We start from the raw sequence: 20677 nt of genomic DNA, 5'->3' as shown, positions 1-20677 counted from the left end.
CATACGATATGTTTTATCTTCCAATGAATATGCAACAGGGCAATTATAGACAATTATGCTAACAATAGCAACAAAGGCAGCAAACACACACACACATTCATTGTGTGTGTGTTTGCAGATCTTCCAGAAGTAACCCCCTCGCAGCAACATCCCACAGCTCTCACAGCCGCACATGCTCTGGATTTGTTTGGTTAAATGATCAAAGCAAATGGCAAGTGTATAAGGTAAAGGTTGTTGTCTTCCCTTTCTTTGCCAAAGTTGCAACTTGCATTTAAGGTTTTAGGTTTTTGCATCATCAGAGGAATAAAGGTTGAAATGCGCCTGTACTGAAAGCTTTTTTTTTTCATTAATCTTCGTAAAATAGTAAAAGATTACTCTTAGAGATATAAAATCTCTTTCCTCTCAAGAGGACTCTCCATTTACATGAACAAATTGGAGTCTATTAGATAGATATGATACAAACCACTGCAGTGCAGTACCTGTAATACCTACAGCATGTTCTAATCGCCCTAATAGGATATTATGGTCAACAGTATCGAACGCTGCACTGAGGTCTAGCAGGACAAGCACAGAGATGAGTCCACTGTCAGAGGCCATAAGAAGATCATTTGTAACCTTCACTAAAGCTGTTTCTGTGCTGTGATGAGCTCTGAAACTCTTTAAGTAAACCATTTCGCTGCAGATGATCAGTCAGCTGTTTTACAACCATGCTTTCAAGAATTTTATAGAGAAAAATAAAGTTTATCTCTCTATCCCTGTATATTAATTTAGTTCAGATTTTTACATTTCTCTTCTAATTTAGATTTCTGGGTTTTCAGAATCAGATTCTTCTAATTATAAAGCTACTAAAGATTCAGACACAAAGCCTGCCTCATTACTGCAGATTAATTTTCTTATTTTGTGTTTTTCCTGTTGCACATTTCTAACTTTTCTTTTATTTCATTAGAAAATGTACAAATTAATATGACACAAGATACAATGAAAGCTGACTGCATAAACAGTTTCTAATGCAGAATTTATTTTGAAACTGTTCTGGTGTATATTTTGTTTCCAAAGACCAATGACAGGCCAGTAGTAGCCCACTGGTCCAGTCAGGTTTGAAGGGGGATTTAGACACCAGCAATCCTTCACTGTATAACCTGTTATAGTCATAGCAACCTCTTGCACCAACCTTTTCATAGCTCTCAGCTTCAACGTGTTTATGCTGGCGGAGCTGTTTGGCAACTGACTTTGGCAGCATTTGGTGAAGCAGATCTTCAGCCAGCTGCCTCTGGTGCTTGAGGTCTTGTGTTTTCTCCTTCAGACTGTGGGCATAGTTCTGTATCCACTCTGTCATCTGTTTGAAAGAGAACATCACCACAGGGTAGATAAGGCACGCCATGGCCAGCAGGCATATCCTCATACTGAGGCCTGAAGAGATGGATCGAGAGCCCACCCTGAGAGCCAACACTGCACGATCAAATAAACACTGCTGAGTGTTTGTCAGAGCTTGAATTCCAGTGTGAGACCCAGACAGACGTTCGGTACTTGTGCCAGAGATCTGCCATTGACTTGTGTCAAAAATATAGGAATGCTGAACATCCAGGGTAGTGTTTAACTTGAGGTCTATGTTTTCTAGCCAACAGTCATTCAGTTTCTCTGTCAAAACCCTGGCAAAGCTGAGGTAGCTCAGAATGCATGACCATCTAAACTGGAAGCCAGTAGGAGTTTGCATGTGGCCAAAGTCTCTCAACTGGTGGTTGAGCTCAATAAAGGTGACCAACAGTCTTGCAGACAGTACATCTCTCCAATTAGAATTCTGTTTGGCCTTTACCAAAGTATCTTCTACTGTACACCAGATGTCAAGAAGTCTTTCAATAGCCAGTGAGAAAGCAAGAATTCCATTTTCACTGGTAATGTTTGTATCCTGTGAAGTATTTAACAATCCTTGAATGCTCCTTACTAGCTCTTTGCAAAAGCTAGGAAACTCAGTACCGCAAGGAATCCCAATGTCATTACTTCGACCCACCAGTTCGTCACAATGATTATCAAAGATGAGAAAAAGCATCTTAGAAAAACTTGCCTCAGCTGTCTCATTCCCTGCTTTTTTGGAAAATAAATGTCTCGTCTTTTGAAGTTTACTGACAAGTTGCAGGAGAGTCAGAGTCCTGCATGAAGTCAGCTCGCTGTAAGCTGCTTCTGTAGTGTACAGCAAGTCAAAGTTGGAGTTGATGTCGATGAATACAGAGCCGAGCAGGGCCATGAAAGAGAGGAGGCAGGCTGTCAGAATCCGGCGAACAGTCTGGTTGCTGCCTGAATGGGAAAATATGGAACATCTGCAAAAGAAGAAAACAGTTTGTTCAGTGTGCTTCAGACAAACTACGCAATGCTAAGCACTGTCTAAATGCTAATTACAGGCACTGTTTTTGTTCCTTTATAGACAAAGATAGAAAATACAGGTTTCTAGACTCTGTATTTTTAAGCTTTAATGTTATTGCGCCCACTATGCTGGCACACATGCAAATTAGTGCCAAGTGAAACATTTAAAAAAAACGAAAATGTAACAGCTCATAGCAGGCCATTTTATTTGGCAGGTGAATATGCAAATACATATTATTTGCATTACAAATATTCCGAAAGACATCACTACCACACGTTTAACAGGGTTTTAGTCCCTTTTTTATGTATTTTGGTGCGACTGTTGCAAAGCAACACATCATACAACATATTGTTGTTGGATTATTGTTAATACTAGTGGGAAGAATCTCACTATGTGTTTGTAAATGACCATGGCAGACCCGGGTGCACGTTCATGCTTTGGAGCATACTTTATTAACACTTTTACGGTTGCTGTACATCCACACCCAGAGCTGCAGCTCTCCCGCTGCCAGCTCAACATAACGACAACAACCCCTACTACAGGACCCAGTACAATATTTAAGTCGGCGGGGCGTGATTGCAGGTGCCGTGCAGGTGCATCCGCCTTCCCTGCACAGCACCGCAGGCCATGCCCCGCCACAGTGTTATTGTAAAGGTACATTCTTTATTACTGTTATATTTTGTGGTAGAATTGTTACAAAACAATAGATCCTACTATGTGCTATTGTCAAATATTATTATTATTTCTCAAGGACTGATACAGGGACACAATTCTTGCCCAAAATCATTTGACTCTGTGGTGAGATGGCTGCTTCTACTTCTGTCAGGCGTATGTCTTATGGATCTTGAATTATTTATAAAAAAAAAAGGTCCTAAAAGCATCTCCCTATTTAAGTGAGGGAGGACTGGAATAGACTAATTAACTGAATGTAGAATGGGAGAAATAGAAAAATTCTAGTGAAAATTGAAGATTTGTCTTCTTTCTTATGAGGTGTACTGTTTGGTCTGGACATATTTGAGTGCCCAGTATAGTCCAGTATATTCCTATTATAACTTGATCGTGGATTTTCAGAGAAAAGCAGAAAGAACTTCTTTTTACATCTGACCCAAACACACGAATGGAGACGAGCTACTTCAGTTTTTGTTTTTATTATATATTTTATCATGACAATATAACTTGTGGTTGTGAATTTATTAACTTTTTCAAATGAATAGTGCTGAGTGGCATTTTGCAGATTCAATTAAGTGAAAGAGACCAGCCACTTTATTAGGTACACCAGGCACCTCCCTTCAGCCTTTTTAGCCAACCCATACTGCCAACTCGTTAGTAGCAAGCCTCAGACCAAATCCCTCCACAGTTTCCACAGAACGTTTCTTTTTGTTGTCACTTTTTTGATTTTCACCGAGTTCTTAATTGCTTGGTGTGATGCTGCAGTTTCTCAATGCAAAACAATTATACAACAGAACACATTAACCTTAACTTTAATGTTGTTGAGTGCAGAGGTCCAGAGTTCAGGTTTATCCTTTAAGATGTCAACAATATTTAGATGTACTCTGAATAAAGCTGATAATCTCTTCATATTCTTTGTTTAGTGCAAATAAATAAACTCTTGTTTTCCGCTAAATAAGAGGGGAGATCCAAACTTATCTGATTATTATGAAGACAACATAAACATGAACCCTAAGAACAGCAATCTGTCAAGTAATCAGTCAGCAGAATCTACAGCAAATGTGGGAAATGTATGTATTTATTTATTTTTTAAAAGAACCATATACTCCAAATGTCTGCCTGTGTTTTGGGTTTTTTTCTCGGTGTGTCCAAACTTTCTGTCTCACCTGCACAGCTGACACTCGCTGCCCGCATCGTGCTGCCTCCCCGGAGCGACCCTGCTCTTCTTTATGAACCTTCTTTTGAGAGAAGCTGAGGACAGCGTCCCAGATGCAAAACACTGTTTTTTCATCAAGTCCAAGGACGTCATGAGACTTGAGCTGGAGCTGCTGTTATTTGACTCACCGCAGATGAAGAACCGCTGATAGAAGTCAGCGCAAGTCACCAGCCACGTAGTGTCCACTTCGTTTGTGGCCTTAAAAATTGAAAATGCTGATACAAATAAATGTATTCATTCAAATAAAACGCATTTAATCCAAAACACACATTACGTTAATTTTACCGTAAAAGCTGTTTCTGCCTTTCTGAGCTCTGTGATTGCCGGCCTGTGCGGGGTGTAGTGCGCAGCCTCTCTCCCGAGCGGCGGGGCAAGACTAAAGCTGCATGTCTCTTCGGTGGCACAGGCTCCAGCGGTTTTATTATGAAAGTGATCTCGGTGGGCAGGAAGTCGTGGTTTTCCTGCCAACTATTTGATGTTTTATTGGTGATAATGATTCAAATTTGATTTAATAACATGGCCATGGTGAACTTGGCACAAGTCTATCGAGTCTATAATGTTTAGGATACATAATCATATTTTCTATTAAACTGTAAATCTCTGCGACAGCACACAGTTATTCAAACAGTGTAAATTCCCCTAATGTTAATCAGCCTGAAAATATCCCGTTTACATGTGGAAGCTGAACTGAACTGTGTCCACAGGCTGATCTGCGCGGTCTCAGATTAACTTAATTAAATGCTATACTCATATAATCCCATTCACCTTTTTGTTTCTTTAGAGAATCGTATGCCATTCACTCTTGTTGTTTGTCTTGTCTTTCTATTCTCCTCTTTTTCCCGTCTTTCTCCTCAGCCGACAACCAGTGGGACGGATGGCTGTTGCCTGAAGTCCTAAAAGCTCTCTTCCTCGCCATGTGCGTGTAGTAAGGTTCACTGTCATTAGGGTTTATTGTATCACATCTACCTTGCGATATAAAGCTGACTGTTGTCGTGAAGTGGGGCGATATAAACAAAACTAAACTAAACTGGCTGAAACGTTTCACTGGTCCGATACGTTCACTACCCAGACTTTTGTGTTTTGCAGTGGTTTCATATGGAATCAGAACGATGCCACCTTGAAAGGAAACCGAAAAAAATATTGAAACCGAAAAAATTGCTTACAAATTTTTTTTTTCAGTTTCAATCCATTTTTTTTCAGCTTCAATCCATTTTTCGGTTTCAATCCAGTTTTCGGTTTCAATATTTTCTTCGGTTTCATTTCAAGGTGGCATCGTTCTGATTCCATAGTTTCACTGTATTTTATAAAACGTTTATTAATTATTTGTTATCTCACTCAAAAACATTTCTTTCGATTTGATGTAAAGAAAGAAGTTCATGTTTTCCGAAGAGAAATCAGGAAATTTGAGTTTAGATTCAGGAATCGAACCGCAGATATTTGCACAGCTCCTTTTTCTCTCGGTTGTGGCTTTTAATTTTGAAAGTGCTTACCGGAAGTGCTTTACGTAACTTTATTTGGCTTGAGAAATGAACACACACGTCCAAGTGTATAGTATTGTGTGCAGAAAGAAGGAGAATGGTGAAACATAGTGCGGTTATGGTAGGGTCGCTAACTTTCCGCGTCCTCGTGTAACGCGGTGGGCCCGCTGCCCGGTAAAGATTCCCGGGTCGGACTCCTTGCCGTTCTCACGGAGGGAGTGTAATCAGTATATGAAAGCGTTGTTTGGAGCCGTTGAACAAAGAGCTTTTCTTCCCTCTACTATTGTTACGGACTGGGACGGCTGGTATCCCTCCGACCCAGAGGCGGTCTCGAACCGTAAAAGTAAGTGAACTCATCTTAAATGTGTCTTTTTTTTTAAGGCGAAGAAAAGGTGCGTTTGAATGCGCTAATTTTATCCACTACGCAACCCGCAGGTCCAAGTGTCCGCCTGGCTAAACTGATTTGATACAAAGCTAGCTGTAAGTTTACGCAACACTGCATATATATAATAGTATTTACAGGTATATTTGGTTTACACGGGTCTAACTTCTACTGTTTCGCTTAAATGTAATGTGTGCGGTTTAAATTTGAGCCACACGCGCTGTTATGTTTTCGTTAGCGAGTTTGGATTATTAACACTCTGCGCTCTTACTGTTCAAAGTCACACAGCCTATAGTGTTAACGTTATCCAGATCACATTCATATATATGGCAGCGTGATTCCACGGTTCTTTCATTTTTGGTGCTTATTAAATCGTGGGTTTCCACAGCAACCGCGCACGCACAACCCCACGTTAGCCTAACGGAGGTCCCCCTTTGTAAAGAGTGACTCACGCCATTCTTAAATCTGGAAATTCAGATTCAGTTAAGGCAGATATATACGCTCAAATCGGAGCGGGACACCTTTGATCTTCATGTCAGCATGAGTTACATTCTCAGATTAGTGCAACAAGTTTGCAAAAGAACCAAAGTTTACATGACTGAAAAAACAGGCTGTAACGGATACAGAATCCAAACGTGTTGCTGAAGGAATAAAACTAACACTTCGTGACACTGCCCATGTGGAAAAAAAATAGAAAAAAACTTATAAAAGACTTGCATAAGATGTGGCCTGCTTCATATAGTGAATCATATAAGGCTTATATGATTTACTCATGAAAGTGGCCACTTTCATATATTGTATCCAAAACATACAAGCTTCATTTATATAATTTTTCTAGGGATCTTATATCTGTTTCCACTCTTGTATGCTTTTCATACAAGTTTCACACAAGACAGATACAAACTTTATAAGATTTAAATATATCTTTTCCATATGGGTGAGTAACATTTAATTGTCTCTTCCAAATAATGTGAGCCTGCATTCTTTGTCTATTTGACCAGCATCTTCGTCCATATGGCGAGCACTTGTTGACTTTGTTATGCTGCTCCTGTTGACAGGTGAGGGGTGCCCTGTGCTCCAGTCATGACCTCTGGGAATGGGAACACTAACAGCACCCAACACAATGGAGAGAGTAAACGTGCCCAGGCCATAGTCAAGTCTCACATCCTCACCCATCTCATAGAAGGCTTCGTTATCCAAGAGGGTGCAGAGCCTTTCCCTGTGAGTACTGGACCTATGTATGTTTCTATTAATGCAAATGTTTGTTTAGTGCATGAATACACAGCCTGAAAGTGACAACAGAAGATTAGATTTGATACATCTGACAGAATATAATGTTTTGTGTTGTGTTTGTCAGCTGTTCCACTCAGACTTCAGGTTTCTAACAGTTTGAGTTCTAAGCCCTATAACTCAGTGCACAGTGTTTGGCTCTTTCTATCAAACGACTTATTTCTAATATAAAAACAATATTGATTTTCATTCATCCTCGTCTCTTTTCACCATTGTTAAAGAGAAACACTTGCGTGAAACTTACACCGAATTATTTGTTGTTAGCTTGCCTGCAGTGCTCTCCTCATCCTCCCTCTTTGGGAGGTTTGAGCCACTAATTGACATTTTCTTGGCAGAACTGGCTTCATGTTTCTATATAGATTATAGTGCATTACGACATTATAATAATTTGCCTCACTTAGTAAATTTGTCCAGTAATGTATAAAAAAAAATGAATGCATCTTGTTTTCTTATATTTACCTGCTGTGTAACTGCTCTACGCCTCCCTGTTTAGGATTTCCGTGACTGCAGTAAAATTCCCTTCATCCATCACTTATCCCAGCTGCCCTGAAGAAAAAAAAAAAATTTATGATGATCCCAAAGACTGCAGTGATTCCACTTATACAAAACCTTAAATACATTTTTATAAATTAACATAGATCATAATCTTGAGCTTGTGTAGCGTTCTGTGTTCTTCATGCAGCAACAACTCAACAAGAACTAGTTTATATTCCAGCGTTGTGATGTTGACAGTTCAGCTGTGCGTTTAACAAACTGTGGTTAAAAACTGAAGAATGATCAGGAGGTTATGGCATCAAATGCAAAACTACATGATCTGCTCCACTTTGTTTATTATGGCAGTTGTTTTCACGAATGGTCTGATAGCCCGTCGTCATGAATTATGGGATGGCGTCTCACCCCGTTTCATGAAGCATGGTCCAGTGACTGTCTTTTCACATAACGTGGCTGCTTTGGTTCTAACGATCTGTGCTGATGGTTTTACAAACTCACTGTAGAAAGATGGAGCGTGTGGCTCCACGTCCTCCCATTGTGCAAATATGAAACCAGACCGTCTGTGGGAGCTGTTACGTTGCACTTTTGGAGCCAGTGTCTCCGCAGTACTGACTTGAGGTGCAATCACTGCGTCGAACTCCCGCCCACACACCGACTGGACGTGACCACGAACATGCCCCTCTGCTCTTTTAAGGTACCCCAGCTGCTCCAGTTTGAGGGTATCTGCTGCTGGGTTCACCGTTACTGACAGCTTGTTAAATTAAGGTAAGTACAATCACGTCGCTATGATTCAAAAGACTCACATCTTAACATCTTATAGCTGTACACAGCACCTGACATCACTCTGTAGCTCCTGGTGTTAATTTGTTTGCTAGATTAGCTGTTAGCATATGCAGTGTGTTAAAGACTTGTTACTAGCTAGTTAGCAATGCTATACACATTTTTGAATGATATAGCACTCCTTAGTTTTTGTTGTCACATTTTAAACAGAGGTGACGTCAGCAGAGTTACTTTTAGAATTATCTGGACATTAAAAGTCGTTCTTTGAGATTTTACCATAAGACTGAGGATGATATAGAACAGCAGATTTAAACAGTCTTAGATCCACTCACAGAGCACTCTGCTGACATGGAAACGTTAAATAAAATGTTAGATCTAAAAATGCAGCAGAAGGTTTGATTGAAGTTTAATTTGTCCTTTTCATTTAATAACAGAGTCCACATTATTATGAACAAATACATTCACAAGTGAGGGAGGCCTTTGGGATCAAGCTGGGTGTCCAGAGGTTTGGAGAAGCTTGTTTCCTTTCTGTCACCACAGCTGTCCTGTGCCAGATGTTCTGTTGACTCACTGAGAGAGACATCATTTCAGAAACATCAGGAGGACTGAAGCTCATTGCAGGGATCAGCCTGCTACAACAGCCTGTTGCAGTTTAAGCGTTGTTTTCAATAAATTGCATGCTCAAAAAGGTTTTGTCTCACTCCCATTTCTCCTTGTTGCATGTTGAAGCTCAACTTGGAACCTTGTTAAGATCCAACCATGCAAAATATGATTTTTGCCATTTTTTGAGTGGTCTTAAACTTTTGGTCGAGACTGTGTATTATCCTCTCCGGTTACTCTGGAATGAATGGCTTTGAATTACTTTATGGCAAATAAGACGCTATTAGCATAACACAATGTGAAAGAATTCCTTATTAGAGTTTTTAGTTCAACAAACAAGTGAAGACCTTTGACCTTACATTAGGATTTATTTAATGCTGTCAAAGAAATTCTCATGTTCTCTTTATGCAGTTGAATATATTCAGTGTTTAAAGCAGAAACTCTGCAGGTCTGAGATCAGCAGCTTTCTTAAACACTGAACTGAGTTACTGTTTATGCTCCTGTAATGACTCCAACTACAAAGATGTTTAATCTCTTTGACTTTTTTGAAGTTTAATCCAATGTAATGTGTGTATTTACCATTCAGAGTGGACATTTGTCTGTTGTCACTGGGCAGGGTGAGAAATCCTAGGTCAGCATCTGTTACTGCATAGACAAAATAATCATCACAAACTGTCAAATGTGAAGTTTATCCCTAAAAGATGTGGAGACAGAAACATGCAGCTGTTTACAGACATTTATTTAACAGCTCTGCAGAGGAGTAGGAGAACAGTTCAGCCTGTAATGTAACAGTAATGTTGGTGGCTGGGCAGCGCAATGACTTTTGGACCTCAGAGTAACAGCATCAAGTTAGAAGTTAGAATCAAACTTATGGGAAAGGATTTCCCTCGAACACGTAATGAGGACGACCAATAACAGCTGAAAGCATCTTTGGGTGAAATTTATCTGAGAAAATGTGTTTTTGTTTAGTTTTACCACAGTCCTATCTGCTTTATGGCCTATGCTGCAGCTAGACAACAGGGGGCAGTAGAGATCACTCCAGGTGTTTTCTACAGTCATCGGTCTGAATGAGTGATGTCACATTAACAGATAGACTCGCGCAAGATGAGATTTGTGCACGCCCCTGCCCAGTGTCTTCAGTTCCTTGCCTTATACAAAATTACTGTTTTGGAGAATGCTGTGGGTGGGTGGGTGTGTGTGTGTGTGTGTGTGTGTGTGTGTGTGTGAGAGAGGCTTTCTTATATTGAGTTTATTAGTCATCAATAAGATGCTTCTGTGAGCTTCTCCTGTGAGAGGACGGAGTGGTCAGAATTTACACATGAAGCATTTTTCAGCCCTGGGAAATTCATTTTCCCAAAGTCAGCATAAGAAACTGGGACTGTGAAGTGCTGCACCAGTTAGCACAGTTTAGCTAAATATTAATTGAATCTCTTTATGAACTGTAGCTGGAAAGAGTAGTTGTTACAGTGAGGTGATTTAATGTGACATAGGCACAGTAAAAATGCCAAAATTTTATCAGCATTTCAAAAACCAAACATGAGCGCAGTGTGCATGTGTGTGCAAAAGTCCAAGGCCTTAACTTTATACAAAGACCTGTTGCTATAGTTTATTTACTGCATGTGCGTCTTTCAATTGTTTTTTTTCTTGTTCAATAAATAAAGTCTGTTTGGGCTGAACAAGTGAAGTGAAGTAAGGTTCAGTGACATTTCTGCTCTTTGAGCACTTTGCCTGGGCTGAACCACCTATCTGCTAAGTGGTAGTCACCATGTTCAATGTCATGCTCCTCCAAAAGTACAACAAGCTGTAAATCGGTGCCTTTGTTACAACATCAACAGCATGGTTGTTGGTGTATAACACAATGGAAAAATACCAGTGAAAATTCTGGGTTTGATATTTTTCCCAACCATAAAAAAACTACTCAAAAAAACCACTAAAGATAAAAGCCTGAAATTTTCACTGTTTTTTTGTTTTTTGTTTGGTTTCTTACCATCTAAATTGTTAATTAGTGTAAGCAATGTGAGCGACACAGAGAAACCATGAAGGTCCTGCGTTCGAATCCACTATCTGGGGCCTTTCTGTGTGGAGTTTGCATGTTCTCCCCTTGTCTGCGTGGGGTTCCCTGCAGGTACTCTGGCACTCTTTCTTCCTCCCACAATCCAGACACATGTAGTTGGTGGGATTAGGTTAAGGTGATGATTCTAAATTGCCCATAGGTATGAATGTAAGTGCAAACTAATGTGTGTCTCTCTGTGTTAACCTGCAACATGACCTGTGTAGGCTGTACTCTGTGTTTTGCCACATGGAAGCTGGGATAGGCTGAATGGGAGAAAAATATTGTTGTTTTGTTTTTGTTTTATTTATTTTTTGCCAACACAAATAAAATCTTACTCTTACAGCAACTTTAATAACTGCTTTTCTTTATTTAGCTTACTTCCTTCTTCTATTACTCTGTCTAAGCAGATTTCTATAATTCTATAATTCAAGCCAACGACATGTTTGTTAAACCGTTTCCCAACAAGACTGTTGGAAGAAGTCTCAGCATGAGTGGACACATCAATATTAACTATGAGCTGTTTATCTTTATTAAAAGACTGTGTTTAAAAGACTTTTAAGTAATGTTTTCAACTACAGTCTTCTTAAAAGGCTTTTATTTGTCTTTGCTAATTATAGACTGATTCCTGAATAGTTCTAGGACAGCGTTACTTCTGCCTCGCTAACCCACCAGCTGATCGCTGTGACATTTAAGAGAGACACGAGTGGGTCATAGTGGGACAGTATTTCCTACCGTCCCACTATGACAAGAGTGATTATAGGTCATACTATTAAGATAGTCTCATTCATGTACAATACATGCTTATGAATGATTTCATCCAACAGTATTCAATAAGCATGAGTGCACTGATATGTTTTTTTTGTCTGCAGGTGGAACGTCCATCTTTCTCAATAGAGAATCTAAGAAGATATACACCAGATTCAAAGATGGACAGCCTGTCAGCAAAGGGTTTGTCAAATTTAAACGTTTCTCTTTCTCAGTATATAGACTTGGTTTGGGCACGCTTGTCAACTGAAAGGGAAGAGTCCCTGTAAATCAGTCCAGAGCTGTACTGAGAGGTATGGTGTCATTTGAAATTGTTGAAACCTGCCTGTGGGATATATGTAACCACAAATTGTACAAAACTATGTAAATATAAAAGCCCTTTAGTACCTCAAGTGAGCCTAAATGACATTCCAGTTACATTGACGCTGTTAGCCACTTGGTGCTGCTGGATGCAGTTCTTTTTACTGGATGTTCAACAGTTTCAGAGTGATGATCACAAAGATTGTGTTGACTGTGTTCCCTCAGAGGTAAAGGGCCAGCAGGAGCCCATGCTCACCTGTGAATTATGCGGCAGGGTGGATTTTGCCTACATCTTCAAAAGGTCTAAGAGGTTCTGTTCTACAGTGTGTGCCAAACGGTAAGATCATTGTCTTCATTTTCACAGTTCACTCTGGTTCACTGCCTCAACATTGTCTCCGAGCTGATGCATTATTAGTCAACATTTAGGAGAACGTGACTTAGGAAGCTACTTGAGTGTTTGGTCCAGTCTTTGCCTGTGACCTCAGTGTCACATGTTTCTGTCCCATGTGCAGTGACTTGCTGTGTGCTATAGTTCCAGCTATTTAAAAGATTTTAGGGTCTTTACCTTAGAATATAAAGCACCTTGAGGTGACTACTGTTGTGAACTGGCGCTATATAAATAAAAATGGAACTGAATACAAAGAACACTTCTACTGAGAATTGCAAAGGAATACTTAATTCACAACACACCAGACGTAAACATCTAGTTCAGGCTTGTGAATGATGCACAGATTTTGAATTTGCCCTGTTTGCTATCCTTGTAGTTACAATGTGGGATGCACAAAGCGAATGGGTCTGTTCCCGAACCGCAAAACCACCCTGGAGAACATGAAGAAGCAAAAAACTGTGAATGGAAACCACAAAAACACCATCATAGAATCTAAAAAGAAGGTGAGACAGCCAGGACTATTTACCCTAATGAAGTGAAGGATAACTGCGAGTGGTTTGCAAAGATGGTGGTACTGTAGGAGAGCTGAACACGGCCATAGAAGCTCTTTAAGCTCCAGCAGGACCGGTATCTGCTCCTTTGTGTAAGAAGGAACAGGATAAGCACTGCCAGAGCCAGAGAGTGGATATCTCTGACCAAACAGTCAGAAACGAGCTTCATCAGGATGGCCTGAGGGCACGAATCCTTTAGTGGCCTCGTGCTCACTGCAGTTTCTGAAGGATGAAGAAACTGACACAGTTAACTGACTGAAATGTTTGAAGGTTGCCATGTTGCCACCATCCTGGAGGTCCAGACTGGCTCTTAGTCCATATACTTTCCCAGCATCATCAGCATGGACCCTCCTACTAACAAGGGTGATCAAAACATAAACAACCAAAATATAAATAAACATGAGGCTAACAAGAATTCTGGATTGTGCTAGTAAAAACATGGGTACCAAACTTTTGAATATGGTTTTACATGTTTGTTTTAAATCAGACTGATGTATTACACCTAAGCATGGGAGGAAAACCTTAATAAAGTCTCATTTTTCTCTCGGACTCCCTCAGACTGCTCCCTGTGTTCAGAAGCCTGCTGCTCACTCAGTCCACCCTGCACAGGGGGACTCAAATCACTGTTCAGATTTGTCCGTCTACAAAAGACCCCCGTCCCCTGTGTCAGCTTCCCAGCGCCTGCCTGTGACACAAGGCTCTGAGCTGCCACTGCTGCACCATGGCTTCCTGCCCAGTGATCCAGGGCAGTGGAACATAGAGAACGTTTACAAGTTCATCTCTTCTCTGCCAGGTGGGTGCTCGATCTGGTAACGCCTGTGTTCATATCCAGCTTTACATTTTTCTTTCTGGAGCCTTTACGTTTGATAGTCACAGTGCAGAGAGACAGCTGTGCACAACTCTAGAGAGCCTCTTCTCATTTATTCATAATTTGTTTCTATGGAGCCAGACAAACTTGTAATAATTTAAACTGAACATTAATCTACGAATCATTAAAGTCACTTAACTCACTCGATGACAACTAAAAATATCAGCCAGTTTAAATCTCAGTGACCTGAAGTTTTGTGAAAATCTAGTGAATGTGATAACTCTGAGAGGAAGCCACCAAACTGATACCATAGCTGTATCTACTATCTACTCTGAGATAAGTTCCAGTGTCAGTCATCTTGGACTCAGCGTCAGAATCAGAATATTCCTCAGGGATTAATAAAGTTTTCTGATTCTGTTTCAGAGGTGAGAAGTCACGTTTTCTGAAAATCTTGTGAATGCAGTAACTCGACACGACGTAGGATAGGTCTGTCTCCTAAATATCTTTGACGAGTTCAAATCTCAGTGACCTCGACCTCAAGGTTAGTGGGGGATTCTCAAACTGATAGCAGAGGTGTATCTATAAGCAGCTAAGGCGTTGCACTGGCAGCTGCCAGTATTTTTAAGTTCGTTTTTCCAGTGAAATATACAAAAATGCCAAAGACAATACTGTTTATCAGGCATAAAATAGTATTTTTAAACCAACAAGGTATTATCAAAGAGCTTTTGGGATGGTGAGAAGTATGTTCTTAAAAAACTCGAGATATCTGGACAAATGGAGGACAGAGGAACCTGTCTACAGCAGGTGGCTAAATTTTAAAAATCCAGCAGAGATCTGACGCAGATTAAAATGATCCTGACTCAGCTGGTCCTGTGGTTTACTGAAGCCTCATCAATTCAAACGCCACCAACCTTCCAGTTAGTGGATGACCTGTTCTCCCACATCTACCACACACACAAACCGCAGAAGCAGGTTTCAGTTTAAAATTGGCTGTTTTAAGCGTATTATAGATTTACTGCTGGTTGAATGTGTTTTATATGTGCAGCTTGTTAAACTGTGCTTTGCTAAAACCACTGAATGAATCACAAACTGTCACATTGTCACTGTGTCTGTGTGTTAATTTGGCGATTTAGAAAATGTATAAAATGCTACCAAGTCTCTTTCATGCTGCTGGGATTACAGCTACGAGAACACAGGACACACATTACGATTACCTGCTCATTAAATGAAATGAACTTCACTGCAGCGATTTCCAGTAAGCTTTAAACTGGATCCATTTCAAGATTAATGTTGCAGAGCTCTAATGTTTAACCTTCAGCTTAGGAATCAGCAGTGAGAGTGCACTCAATGTTAAAATGATGAACTGGATTTAAAATGATACCATTCTGTGTGCTAAATCACCACGTTAACAATGAATGATTGTCTTTTTTACAACAGTGTTTCATTTTTTGATATGTTTTCTATGTTCCTTATAGATTTTAACACATTTCTAGTAAAACTGTCACAGGCATCATTTTCTGTGGGGAAAGAGTCATGTGATCCGTGAAGGCTGGTAATGTAAATGTGCAGGGAAACCCTGAGTTAACCCGGCTTCATGTGATTTATACTGAGCCCTAATGTTTGAGTACGTGAATCCAGATAATAGAAAAAGATGTCCTGAGTATGTTGAACGAGCTTCATCATATAGGGCCCATATTGATATAAAAATGTGCCCCCACCATGGGATTTTCCAGGGGGAGTCCTACTTCTGTCGGCGGGTTAGCCCCACTAAGCTGAGCCTCATCGTGTCTCAGTGAAGACCAGCAGCATCTTGTGTGTGTATAAAACAAAATCCAGAATTATTCCACACTTCTGAAACTGAAATGACTCAAGGGTAAAAATTACTCAACATCTCTGTGCAGTTTCAGAAACATTTATACACTGTATTGCTAAAAGTACTTGCTCGTGTGCCTTTACATGCATGTTAATCCACAGGGTTTAATATGATCTTGGCCCATCGTTTCCAGCTGTACCAGCTTCAGCTCTTATGTGGAGTGTGTTTATGGAAATTTTTGATTCTTCCAGAAGTGCATTTGTAAAGTCTGGTGTTGCACAACGAGGCCTCACTTGCAGTCCTCTCTCCAGTTCATCCCAAAGGCGTTCTCTTGGGTTGAGGTTGTGGCCACTCGTGGAAAAACAACCCCACACCAGAATCCCCCTTTCACCAAACTTTACATTCGCCACAACTGAGTTGGATTCATTGACAAAGACTTACTCAAACATTTTCAGTATCTATCTGCACTACAGAGGTGGGAAGTAACAAAGTACTTAGTATAATTTTCAGGTATCTTTTTTTCTGACAACTTTTTACTGTTATTCCATTTTTACACAAATATCTGTACTTTCCAAAACAGGCTCGATACTTTAGGCTCAGTGGTATAATGTAGAGCGTTTATACTCGGCGGTGGGCTGGAAGAAGTGCTGGCGTCTGTAAGTTATGTCCACTGTACTTTAGCATCTAGCTAGTGCTACTGAAGCATTTGAAGTGTTTTAAGTGGTAGGTCATTTCAAATGCAACATTTCTGTCAGCTCAACATCAGCAAACACACAAACTGTGTGTGTGTGCAGTCTGTGACAGTGTGCTGCTAACTAAAGGTCCAGCTGCTGGATTCCCAGGGAGAGAAAAGAGTGTAATGTTAGTCAGAGATGGAGGACGACAGATGAAGAAAACAGGTGATAGTTAAAGGTAAGAGCTGCAGATTTAAAGGTTACATGCAATGTCCTCATTTTTAATCCCACATTGGATCTGTATATAATGTCTTTTGATAAGTTATATATTTTCATATTGTGAAACTTCCTGCAAAATAAGCTAAGTATAGGAACTTTGTGTTATTCAAATGTTGATGAAAGTGTTGCATGGTAGTTTTGTGGTTACATGGGTTAGCCTGCTCACAGTCAGTGTTAGGTTACATTAAATGTAGCAAAGATTACTGTGGACGAGCTGCTGTCGATTCATTCACTGAATTTCTACCAACTGTATAAAGACAGTGTACAGTATACTGTTAGAGTAGGAAAGTCAGCAAAGGTGGCTCAACAAACATCTGCTTACATTTAGTTGAATTCAGTTGTGTAAATCCACAAAGAGCAGCAGGTCAGCTGACCTGTTCAATAATAATCACAACTGACGTAGAGTTACTGAATCCCACTTTAAACCCCGACTGTAAACGTTTTTCTGTTTGGCAGACAACAGAAAATAATTATGTTTCTGTGTTTGTGTCCTGCATCACTAGTTTAAGCTTAATGCCTTCATTAGAATTAGAAAGTAGATTTGTATTCTCCCATTGTAATCGAATATAATCAGAATCAGAATACTTTATTGATCCCAAGGGGAAATTATGTTGGTTACAGTGCTCCAGTACAAACAGTAACAAAGACAAATAATACAAGAAGTAAGAAATAGCACAATATATACATACATATAAGTCACTTACTGATAAATATCTGAACAAGAAAGAAAGAAGAGCATGTGCAAAAAGGTGTAGCTATAGCAGCATACAGTGTGTTAGGTGGAGGAGTTGTACAGGGAGGTGGACACAGGCAGGAATGACTTCCTGTGTCGGTCAGTGGTGCTTTTTGGTAATCTCAGTCTCTGACTGAGCGTGCTCCTGTGAGTAGCCAGCACGTCATGGAGTGGGTGGGAGGAATTATCCAACATTGTCTTTATCTTGGACAACATTCGCCTCTCCTAGAGCACCTTAAGAGAGTGCAGCTCCATTCGCACAACATTGCTGGCCTTGCGGATCAGTTTATTGAGTCTGTTAGCATCAGCAACCCTCAACCTGCTGCCCCAGCACACAACAGCGTAGAGGATTGCACTGGCCACAACAGACTCGTACAAAATCCTGAGGATTGTCCGACAGATGTTGAAGGACCTCAGTCGCCTCAAAACATACAAGGTTTAGTTACCTTTGGTAGAATTGTCCTTCATGGAGCTACTTTTTACTTCCTTACTTTGAGTACATTTCACTTGTTTACTTATACTAGTGTAACATTGATTTAGTACTTCAACTTTTACTACAGTGTTTTTTTTTAATTCAGGTATTTGTACTTCTGCCTGTTTCAGTAATGTCTGTACTTCTGACACTCTGTGCTTTCATGAATTAGACAGCAAACCTTTCAGCAATCTCCTGTCAGGGGAAATTTTTATTAAAAATCAATATTTGGGTTCCCGTATTAATACAATATGCCTGCAAAAAATTTGGTGATGCTATGCTGTATCAATTTTTTCCTCCACCCCTTTGAGCTTAGTGATGCAAGGCTTGGATGCAGTTGCTCAGCCATGAAAAACTGCTCCATGAACCCCTCTCCGCCCTTTTCTTGAGCTAATCTGAAGGCCACCTGAAGTTTGGAGCTGACTGATTTTATGTGGCCTGCCACTTCATGGCTGAGTTGCTGTTATTCCCAAGTACCACTAACTAGATCATCGTGGACGACCCCACACACCCCTCACACACACTCTTCAGCCTGCTGCCTTCTGGCAGAGAGACACCGCAGCATTCGGCGCTCACTGCCAGACTGTGAAACAGTTTCTTCCCCCAGACCGTCAGACTCCTGAACACTCAGTGACTGGACCGACACACTGACACACACCTTCATACACCAAGTGACTTTTGGCACAACACTCAGTCTTTTGTGCATTTCTATTGCACTGTTGTGTCTGTATCATTCTGTTGTGTCTTTGTTGTAGACCATGTAGCACCATGGTCTTGGAGGAACACTGTCTCGTCTCACTGTGTACTGCACCACTGCACGTGGTTGGAATGACAATAAAGCCACTGACTAACAGCTAACTGTGGAACATTTAGTAATCACGATTTTTACTGAGGTCCAGATTTTCGTGACCTCACAGCTGGTCATGTACATGGTCCTGACGGTGATCAGACTGGTCAACTTTGGCCACACAACAAATGCAGCAATGAAATTGTAACACGTGAAGCTGATGTCTCCAGTTTGATATCACACCAAACAGGTGTTAACAGCATGGAAATCCCAACCCTCTATGCAGATGTGCGATTTTTACAAAACATTAATCGATCATAGTAATTTCTTTGATGCCTGACTGCAGCAGTGTCCTGTTCTGATTTAATAGCTTTTTTGCCCGCTCTCTTTGTGCTTCCCTTTTCTTTCAAAGAGATTTCCAATAGCTACAGATTATTTCAGTGTTCTCTGTAAGGACTGCATGTGAGCTGTGAACTCACTGTTGTCGCTCTGTTGCTGCAGGCTGCCTGGAAATTGCCGAGGAGTTCCGCTCTCAGGAGATCGACGGGCAGGCCCTGCTGCTGCTGAAGGAGGACCACCTAATGGGAACCATGAACATCAAACTGGGGCCTGCACTCAAGATCTTTGCTCAGATCAGCATGCTCAAAGACTCCTAGTCCATCTCATCCGATACATACATAGCTCTCAATGGCAGCTCAGCTATTACTGGACTAACAGGACGTGCTCAGGATTCCCCATGTTAAATAGTTCTCGGCTGAATTCAGGTCCCAAGACAATTTTCATTGATGGATATTTTGTAACTGTCTTCTGACCTAATGGACGTCAGCTCCAACGTTTACACTGAAAACTTCACTGTGGCACAAGTTCACTGTGCCCTGTGGTTGGGAGGGCTGCTGTGTTAGCTAGGCAGTGTAGAAAAAAGTTTGATTACAAATACATTTAGTTTTTTATAGTGTTTTTTGTTCCTTAGGTTTAGCATTTAATTTGTTTTGGAGCGTGACTGTGAAGATTTCAAACGTGTGCCTACCATTTCAGTAAAATACACTTTATTCAAGACTGAATCTCTGCGTCCTGCATGGAGTCAATTATTCCTGAATGCCTGTGATCCGGCTTTAGGACAGTCTCATCAATCTCTGCGTGGTTCTGTGTCTGGTTTGCACAGTATTTGAGCTATGGGAAAAATAAATATGAAAAAAGTCAGCATTCCATCGTGGTTGGCAAAAACCGTGTAAACATCAGAAATGCTAAAACCAAGACAGGGAAATGACAACGAAGATAACTATTCATTTATTCAGCTTTAATGCAGGGCTGTGGTTAAACGTTGTGTTAAAGTTAGACATTAGACAGTTAACAAAGTAACTAAGCTTGGTCCAGACTCTGCACTCTATGGTTGGTTTTGCTGGTTTAGTAATCTTTGACTGAAACGGAGGTAAAAATGCAAAACAGCCCAGCTCAGAGCCGAAATGCAGCTGGGAATGTGTAAGAGTATACTCTGTCAGAGCATGTCATTGCTTCAACCACAATAACATTTAAAGGTTTTCAGAAAGGTGGACTGTGAAGCAAGTGCAGGCTAGCCAGGCTTTCTTTATTTAGATGGCCCAAATCCCTGTAGGCTCGAGCAGCTACCACAGCAGTGGCTTCACTCACTTAAAATATTTGCCTGAACATGTGTTAAACACAGACTGGTGCTCTCCCAAATTCAAGGAGGCCTGGAAATTAGTTTATCTTTTGGCTAAAATTGATGTTGATTTTACTAATTGAATATTCTCTTTCTTTTATTGTCTACAT

General features: G+C 40.5%; 2 protein-coding genes across 4 annotated transcripts in view; one reads left to right on the top strand and one right to left on the bottom strand.

The window, feature by feature from the left end:
• The window catches only part of LOC100709004 (uncharacterized), a 52969-nt gene extending 47676 nt beyond the window's left edge, over positions 1–5293 (bottom strand). The window contains exons 1-4 of the mRNA XM_025901751.1: positions 5010–5293; positions 4530–4712; positions 4195–4442; positions 1172–2315 (exon numbers count right to left, since the gene is read on the bottom strand). Coding sequence (XP_025757536.1) covers positions 1172–2315; positions 4195–4337 — 1287 coding nt within the window. The 5' untranslated portion in view covers positions 4338–4442; positions 4530–4712; positions 5010–5293. The remainder of the gene's footprint in view (positions 1–1171; positions 2316–4194; positions 4443–4529; positions 4713–5009) is intronic.
• Positions 5294–5738: 445 nt separating this feature from the next.
• Positions 5739–19950, top strand: phc2a (polyhomeotic homolog 2a (Drosophila)). Of its 3 annotated transcripts, XR_267015.4 has the most exons (8): positions 5739–6065; positions 7163–7325; positions 12189–12267; positions 12610–12721; positions 13149–13275; positions 13882–14116; positions 14555–14672; positions 19391–19527. XR_267015.4 is itself a non-coding variant. In XM_003454276.5 (7 exons), the coding sequence occupies exons 2-7, from the start codon at positions 7188–7190 to the stop codon at positions 19543–19545; spliced, it is 846 nt and encodes a 281-aa protein (XP_003454324.1). In that variant the 5' UTR covers positions 5740–6065; positions 7163–7187; the 3' UTR covers positions 19546–19950. The 3 variants fall into 3 exon arrangements, 2 of the variants coding, with proteins under 2 accessions (XP_003454324.1, XP_005458859.1); XM_003454276.5 differs by lacking the exon at positions 14555–14672 and having other exon boundaries at positions 5740–6065; positions 19391–19950; XM_005458802.4 differs by lacking the exons at positions 5739–6065; positions 14555–14672 and adding an exon at positions 6109–6202 and having other exon boundaries at positions 19391–19950.
• Positions 19951–20677: the final 727 nt, after the last annotated feature.

This window comes from Oreochromis niloticus, linkage group LG20, assembly GCF_001858045.2.
Source record: "Oreochromis niloticus isolate F11D_XX linkage group LG20, O_niloticus_UMD_NMBU, whole genome shotgun sequence".
Lineage (NCBI taxonomy): Eukaryota > Metazoa > Chordata > Actinopteri > Cichliformes > Cichlidae > Oreochromis > Oreochromis niloticus.
This window is presented reverse-complemented; position numbering and strand designations above follow the sequence as displayed.